The 8,650-nt window shown below is 43.9% G+C and overlaps 1 protein-coding gene across 1 annotated transcript; it reads right to left on the bottom strand.

The window, feature by feature from the left end:
• Nucleotides 1-1,842: 1,842 nt before the first annotated feature.
• Nucleotides 1,843-4,799, bottom strand: LOC123748695 (uncharacterized). Its single transcript, XM_069338041.1, has 2 exons — nucleotides 4,687-4,799; nucleotides 1,843-2,230 (listed from the first exon to the last, which is right to left on the bottom strand). Exons 1-2 carry the CDS (start codon nucleotides 4,797-4,799, stop codon nucleotides 1,843-1,845), a joined length of 501 nt encoding a protein of 166 aa, XP_069194142.1.
• Nucleotides 4,800-8,650: the final 3,851 nt, after the last annotated feature.

Here is an 8,650-nt window from a genome sequence, read left to right as displayed (position 1 = left end):
GTAGATGGGGAGAGGAAGAGGGTTGGGGGGGGGGAGAGAGAGGGGAGGGTTGGTGGGGGTGAGAGAGGGAGGGTTGGGGAAGCATGGGGGGGATGAGAGGCTTTGGGGGATAGGGGAGATGGGGGGGCTTGGGGGGGGAGAAAAGGGTGGAGGGCTTGGAGGGGAGAAAAGGGTGGAGGGCTTGGGGGGGGGAGAAAAGGGTGGAGGGCTTGGGGGCGTGGGGGAAAAGGGAGGGCTGAGGTGGGTGAGGAAGAGAGGAGGGTTTAGGGGAGTGGGGGAGAGGGGAAGGCATGTGGGAGAAGGGAGGGCTTGGGGGATGGGGGAGAAGGGAGGTCCTGGGGAGAGGGGTGAGTGGGAGAAGGGGGGTGAGTGGGAGGAGGGGGGTGGGTGGGGGAGGGTGCCCTAGGTGGGTACTTAGTGGGGGGCTGGCAGGGGATGGGGCAGGTTGGGTGTCTGTTGGGTAGAATGTGGGGGTGGTGCCCCAATCCCTGTGGCTGTTGCACTGTTTGAGGAGGGTTCTCCACTTCCCTCTGGGATTGTAGGGTTCTGGGTTGTTGTACTCTGATATCTTTCTCTCTCCCTGTGCTCCTTCCTCGCATCTGCTGTCTGTATTCTCTCTTCCCTTGTCATATCCCTCTGCAGGAATACTTTTTTGAACTTCTCTACATTTGCAGACAGCATTTCCTTGCTAACAGTTCCTCTGTCGTGATTTCGCTCATGAATACCACCTTTATCATTCGGTACCTGTCCTTGTTGAACTTTCCAAGCCTGAAAACCTTTTCAACATTTTGGTCAGTTCCCTCCATCCTTACCTCTTTAAGGATCTTGGTAACTGCGTTTTTGTCCTCGTCTCTCCGCTCCTTTGGGCTGGTCCCTGTTTGCTCTTTAATGCCTGCTACTACTACAGCTCTTCTTCTCTCTATCAGGAACATGTGTGGAACATGAACAGGAATGTGTGTGTGTGTGTGTGTGTGTGTGTGTGTGTGTGTGTGTGTGTGTGTGTGTGTGTGTGTGTGTGTGTGTGTGTGTGTATAGGGAAGTTATCACACTTATAACCCCAACTTCCGACAACATTCTTACATAAGAACATAAGAATAAAGGTACCTGCAGAAGGCCTACTGGCTCATACGAGGCAGCTCCTATTTATAACCACCCAATCCCATTCATATACATGTTCAACCCACGTTTGAAACAGTCAAGGGACCCCCCCTCCACCACGTTACGGGTAATTGGTTCCTAACCAATTAAGCACAGATATTTCATCAAATCACTTCAACATACTGGTGTCGCATGAGCATCAAGTGCGCTTCAAGTCTGAATAGTCCCCAAGCCAACATGCATATTGTAACCACAAAGCCAGCGGTGGCTTAGTGGTTACAGCACTGGACATGCCAAAGGACATGGAGGCTCTGGCTAACAGGGTTCGAATCCTACATGGGGTTAAGAGTTTTCTGATGCATGTTGATTTGTGGATCATTCAAGCTTGACGCGCACTTCATGCGTCAAATGTGTATGCAAATTAATAATGTGATGGAAAATAAAGTTTAGGAGTTTTCGAACATCAGTGAGTCCTTCTTCAGAGACGTTAAATGTTAAACTGAACAGAAGTAACAACGAGAACAGAATTCCGTTGTTACTGCTCCTGCTACTGATACTTCTGCTGCTATTACTACTACTAATACTACTTTTGCTGCTGCTGCTGCTACTGCTGCTGCTGCTGCTGCTGCTGCTGCTGCTGCTACTTCTCTTGCAGTTAACCTCTGGTGCTAATGCTGCTGTTATTTTTGTTGTAGTTGCTGCTACGACTATTATTCTCATTGTCACTACAACTGTTGCAACTTCTCATCTGTTGCTGCTACTATTGTTAGTACTACTGTTGCTAGTACTACTGTTGCTAGTACTACTGTCGCTAGTACTACTGTCGCTAGTACTACTGTCGCTAGTACTACTGTCGCTAGTACTACTGTCGCTAGTACTACTGTCGCTAGTACTACTATTGTTAGTACTACTGTCGCTAGTACTACTGTCGCTAGTACTACTATTGTTAGTACTACTGTTGCTAGTACTACTGTTGCTAGTACTACTGTCGCTAGTACTACTGTCGCTAGTACTACTGTCGCTAGTACTACTGTCGCTAGTACTACTGTCGCTAGTACTACTGTCGCTAGTACTACTGTCGCTAGTACTACTGTCACTAGTACTACTGTCACTAGTACTACTGTCACTAGTACTACTCCGGTTGGTGCTAAAATTACTCTAATAAGCCTGCTGCAACGACACACGGACGGCTTCACAAACGCGGAATAACAAAGGAAATTACAGCCACATTGACGCGCGCAGACAAACGTGCTGAGTGGTAAACAAATGTATGCACAGGGACCTGCTACCTGACGCATACAGTAAGTAGCCAACACGCATGACCGTTACCAAGCTGAAGCATACAGCAACACGCCAGCCGCTTGCCCGTTACCAAGCTGACCCATACAGGAACGTCGGCGTTACCAAGCTGACCCATACAGGAACGTCGGCGTTACCAAGCTGACCCATACAGGAACGTCGGCGTTACCAAGCTGACCCATACAGGAACGTCGGCGTTATCAAGCTGACCCATACAGGAACGTCGGCGTTACCAAGCTGACCCATACAGGAACGTCGGCGTTATCAAGCTGACCCATACAGGAACGTCGGCGCTATCAAGCTGACGCATACAGGAACGCGTCAGCACACAGTAACGTTACCACCTAGTAAGTCGAGGATCGCGTCCTCGACTTGCAAGTTGCACTTGAAATACTAATTTCGTCCATCATAGATTTACATAAATTAGTACGAGAAAAGATTAGAAAAAACTTATTCTCTTCTTCATTATACTTTCATACTGCACTTACAATATACCAGACAAATGGATAACACTAAAACAGTATACCGCGTATACTTTATACCAGGGTAGGTTATACCGGAGTGGGTTTTTTTTCCAGAGACTGGAGAATGGTCTCTCTCTCTCCCCAGTCGACAAAAAGGTTATACTAGAGGTTATACCTCTGACGTTATACTGGAGACGGTACAGCGACGATCTCGCTACATGCAGGTCGGCGATCAATCCCCGACCATCCAAAAGGTTGGGCACTATTCCTTTCCGCCGAGAAAATGGTGTCTACCAAGCCTGCGTGAGCAACAATAGAGCAGCCTCCTCGCCGCACGAAATGGATAGTAATAGGCTTTAAGGCTTGCGCCTGGACCTGCCTGGCCCCTTGACGTTGTGTGAGAGTCTTGGAGCACCAACACGGGGGAGAGAGAGAGAGGCTCCTCCCCAGAGCTGAAGCACCGCTGCTCGACGCTCTTGGCCAGCTTGTATGTGTTGGTTTTGTTACTTTATTTAGATATATTGTAAGGGAAGAAAAACAGTTCCTAATGGAGAGTTTTTGTTATGAAGAGACTGAAGCGACGGAGACGATTGGAAACGACAATCTCTTTTTAGATTAAATTTATCTTTGAATATTTGAAAACTCTTTTCAGCGACGAAGCACCGTGTGGGCGGAACAGAATCGTCTTAAGAAATTAGTGTGAGATTGACGACCAAACTGAAGACCAGGCTGTTTCAAAGTCAAAATCCGATTTATTCCAACAAGATAATGAACACATGACTAACATTGTGAACAATGGAACTCATCTCACATAGTAAATGTTAGGTAGAAGTAAGCTTATTTTACCATTCTTGTCGTAGAGAACTGGATGGAATAAAAATAAACTCAAAATCGGAATTTTTTGTTGTCAGGCGAGCTCATTTCTCAATCTAAAAGAGTGCAGTGCAGAGCTTCAACATTTTCCCAAAATGTGAAAGTTCATCACACCTCGAACATTGGATATTTCGGAGAGCTATTTTCCAAGTAAAATTCAGGTGAGTGAGTGAGTGGCGGGAGTTCAAGTGATAATATAAGAGAAGAAATATATCCCTCAAAGCTCAATCACCACTACCGTTTAAAATGCGTTTCGTGAGATGGCAGCAGCGGGAGGCAGCAAGAGAAAGAAGCATGGTCGACATGAGACTAAAACTAACTTTCTACAACGTTAAGAGAACGAGACGTTTAATTTTGTAAATTCTTCGAAAGTATAGGGACCAGTGATTCCCACTCTTTTTATACCGGTCTTTTTGGTTCTTATTCCAAGATCCCGAGGATCAACGTCCCTGCGGCCCACTCTCCATCTGGGACTCCTGGTTGGTGTACTGGTCTTTAACGTGGCTCATTATTTTCCGACTCGCAGCCTGACGTTCGAGTAACACCCTGGTTGAGATTATAAAACATGCATAACAGAAAAAACTCAAGATGCAAGGCACTACATATCCTTGAAGCCCTACACATAGAAGTAACTATTCACTCTACCCACCATGAAAGGGAAAGTAATACCGGAACGTGAACATGCCAACGATGACATCACTGCCCAAAATGTCATGCCCACAAAGATCACTCGAGTCCTAATTATCATATCACCTGACTTATCCTTGTATGTTTATATTGACCCCATGCACTTTACTCTTTACTTTCATCTTTCTCCTGACTAAATTTTATATGAACCTGACCTAATAGTATTTTAAATCACATGTTCCCTCTAGTCTCCGTGCCAGGTAAGTTCACTACGGGCTCACCATAGTCCGTGCTACTTGCTCCGCTCCTGTGCCAGGTAAGTTACGGGCTCACCGTAGCCCGTGCTACTTGGAACTTGTTCCGAGTAACTGAATCTATAACAATAACAACCTCCTGTCTCCTCACCGACAAATCAATGAAGATTACTTTTACCACCATAGCTGCAGTCACTCAAGCTGCCGCACAAGGTTTCTACTGCTTCGGCTTACAAATACAACCCCACCAAGTAAAAAAGGAACGATACCATGAGATCCAGCAGTGTTTTAAGTGTTGAGCTCTCATCACTAATGGATGAGAGTTGGACCATCACTACTCTATATATAAGGCAACAACCCCTCGCTGCTTGCTCTGTGATGGCAATCACCTTGCAATTTCCTACCGCTGCCCCCACAGACAGGAAAACATCAAGGCCCAGGTTGAAGCCAAGAGAAACAACCCTTCTACCTCCGCGACCAGAGCCTGAGGCGCTCAACCCACCACCTCAGCTTCCACCAGCCAACCAAAAGATTTTCCAGTCTTACCAAAGAGTGGCTCCTCCCACCAGGTGACCCAGCCTTCACGATGGGGACCCAAGGCCCCACAGACAACTTTGCAGCCCCCTGCATCACGTGCAGGCATTATCCCTGATCTTATTAGACTATTGGAGAGGCTTGCCGGACCGGACAACCACCTTTTTGTCAGTGAACTGAACACATTATACCTAGCCAATGGCCTGGATCCCATCATAGCCCCTGGCGCAAGTCTCACTGCCTCCACTACCACTCCGGAGACTACCACCAAGACGACCACGAGGTCGATTTCAACGAAGACTCAAGAACCACCCAAGACCCGGGCAGCATAAACAGAGGTATTTCCCAATCCAGCTCCCAACACTCCTACCATCACAACCTCAGCAGCCACACTAGCAGACGTGCTGTCTACAAATGCTAACAGAACCACCAACGCTCATGAAATATCTTCTACCACCAATCCACGACACCTGAGCCTACCTCACGCTGCTAGACGAAAGACGAAAACACGAACTACGGAGGTTACGGACTCCTCAGACGAGAAAATCTTAATAGGAGCTCCACCGCCACACCACAAATATGACACCTACACGGCACAAGACCTCCTCATCAAGGCCACTTCACCAAACTCCAACGACAGCACGGCTCAGCCAAAGTCTCAGGCAAAGAAAAAAAGCGGAAGATCTAGAGGTCTACGCTAACCCCACCAGCTCCATAACTGGTACAGCCAGTCCTCCAGGGCTGAAAATAATTATGAAAACCCCGTCCATCCCCAGACCTCTGGTATTAGCTATTGACATAGATAATGGCTGCAAAGAGCCTCCATATACGGGCTCACCATAGTCCGTGCTACTGGAACTTTTTGTTCTGAGTAGCTGAATCTGCAACAACCTGTCTCTAATACAAGTATTATACATTTTAAAGTTAATTTCTGTTCTTTTAGTCAACCTTGAACATATATCACATTTGAAGAAATCCTCTTCCAATTAAACCAAGATGCACGAGCACTGATCAGAGGAATAGAAGCCCTAAACAAGAAAATAATCAACACAATATTAAAATTCAATGAAACATTATATTATATATATATATATATATATATATATATATATATATATATATATATATATATATATATATATATAATATAATAAGCCAAGTTTTCCTTAATTTATATATTTTTCTATTTTCTTTTTCTTATGAAATGATAAAGCAATCCATTTCATTATGTATGAGTTAATTTGTTTAAATTTGAGTTAAAACTAACGGAGATATACAACCGAACCTAACCAACCAAACCTAACTTAACCTAACCTATCTTTACCTAACCTAAACTAAGTCAACTAAGTCAATAATTTATGTTCTTAATATAGTAATAATAATTCAAATAAACTAACTGGAAACAATTTTTTGAAAATAAAGAAAATCACTCGGCCTATTAGGCAAATCGGGCCTTGCATAGTAGGCTGAGAAGTGCGTTCTGGCTACTAGGTATGACATATATATATATATATATATATATATATATATATATATATATATATATATATATATATATATATATATATATATATAGCCCACCAGGTCAGTTACCAACTGAATATATATATATATATATATATATATATATTTAATGTGACGAGAAACGTAGGTGTTAAAGCAGTCTTCTCTATAGCTGGTGTAAATGTCAATCATATAAAAAAAAGAGAAACAAAAATGTTGACTGCTTGGCGGTTGTCTCCTGTGGTAAAGTGAATGGGAAAAACACGCAAAACAAATCTTATAAATAATGAACTTTAATTTACTTTAAACAAATATAAACAAAATAAAGATAATCCCTTGGCTATGTACAGTGCGGATCAAAATATATATACAAAGACAAAACACAATATAAAATAAAATAATGATTACGTTATGATAATGATTAGCCAAAGCTCAACCCCCGCAAGCCCAAATAGGTGAGTACAAATAGGTGAGTAAACACACAAACATTTTTCTGTTTATATGTTTCCTGTTTTCGTGAATGCTGTGTATGTGCATGTATGATGTACCTGTGTGTGTATGCTGTGCCTGTTGCTTAAATTTTGTACTTGGTTATTTGTATGCTGTGCCTCTTTGCGAAAATGCAGCTCTTGTTTGCGTGTAAAATGTTTTTTAGCGAGCATTCTCTGCTTATTTGGGACCATTATATACCTCCTTTCCTGTATGCTCTGCTTACATGCCAGTATACGTTCATCCTATTTTCGGTACCGTGAGAGCTTCTGCCAACGTCAAAGCACTGAGTTGCCAGCTGAGCAGATCCAGCTGGTAATGAACGCCAGCTGTAACGACGGAACGCCCAGGGGAGCGTTAAATATGATAATTGGATAATCGCAGGAAACAAGTGGCGTCATTTACAAGTCAGAATGATTAAACTGCTTAACGCCTGAGCAGGTCCAGCTGCTGTTGCGTCAGTGTCATGCGGCTGTGATACGTATAGTGCTGTGATACGTATAGTGCTGTGATACGTATAGTGCTGTGATACGTATAGTGCTGTGATACGTATAGTGCTGTGATACGTATAGTGTTGTGATACGTACTCAGGGTAAACCTACCCCTATACTGTGCTCCAGGGAAACCTTTTTACTTTCAAACATATCTTCTATCAAGCCCTCTGGGTGCGGGTGGGTCAAGGCCTGCCCCCCAGCGAAATTACTCCCTAAAATTCACCAATTATATGTTATGATATTCCTTGTCCAGTGTGGAAGGATCTAAGTAGCAGGTATACTTTATGGCTCGTTAATCACAGTACCCTTTCCCATGACAAAACCACCTGGCACTGCCTGTTATCAATTACGTTATCTCAGAACCCTCCTCCCCCCCCCCCCTCCTCCCTGGGACAGGGATAAACCCTCTGAAGGAAGTTCTGTTGGGAATATCTCATAACCCCCAGTTATAAGAAAATGTTCCCTAAACTCACTCCCACAACCACAGAAACAATGAAGCAAGCTTAGAGATGCTTACAGTAATAATACTTATTAAAGAAGCTCGGTGACAATGCTTGAAAAAGAGTACAAAAAAATTTATCGGAGGAAAACTCCATAGAGTCAACAAGACATGACCGTTAGCCCACCAGGTCAGTTACCAACTGAATACGCATTTCCACGGTGCCTGAGAGTAACCCAGGTGATCATACAGTAACGGTCTACTCTGATTCATTTGACCACCACCAATTTCCTACATTGTCACACCATAAACAATGTATTGTACTAGCTGTTTGTTAATTCACCAATTTGCACATTATCTTCACTTGAAACTAGCCAGGAGCTTACATGGTAAAAATCACAAATACGTCTGGCAGAAATACAGGTTCAACTGCCTCCAAACGTATCGTGCTTTCATTATCTGTTTGCATCATTATCATGTCGCACTATTGAAGACCACACTGATCATAGCAGTCGTCACTTCATCAGACCGTTCTCACCATTCATTAAGCGTCAAATATGGAGTGGTTTAGCCTAA

The sequence above is a fragment of the Procambarus clarkii genome, chromosome 39, assembly GCF_040958095.1.
Source record: "Procambarus clarkii isolate CNS0578487 chromosome 39, FALCON_Pclarkii_2.0, whole genome shotgun sequence".
Taxonomy (NCBI): Eukaryota; Metazoa; Arthropoda; class Malacostraca; order Decapoda; family Cambaridae; genus Procambarus; species Procambarus clarkii.
The sequence above is the reverse complement of the archived record's forward strand: the minus strand, read 5'-3'. Positions and strand labels throughout refer to the sequence as shown.

What these genes read in the sequence shown, in the direction of transcription:
- LOC123748695 (XM_069338041.1), bottom strand. Translation starts at nt 4,799, where the DNA reads ATGGTGGTAAAAGTAATCTTCATTGATTTGTCGGTGAGGAGACAGGAG. An exon ending in GCACGGGCTACGGTGAGCCC is followed by an intron (nt 2,231 to 4,686) that starts GTAACTTACCTG and finishes CAACCGGAGTAG; the next exon opens with TACTAGTGACAGTAGTACTA.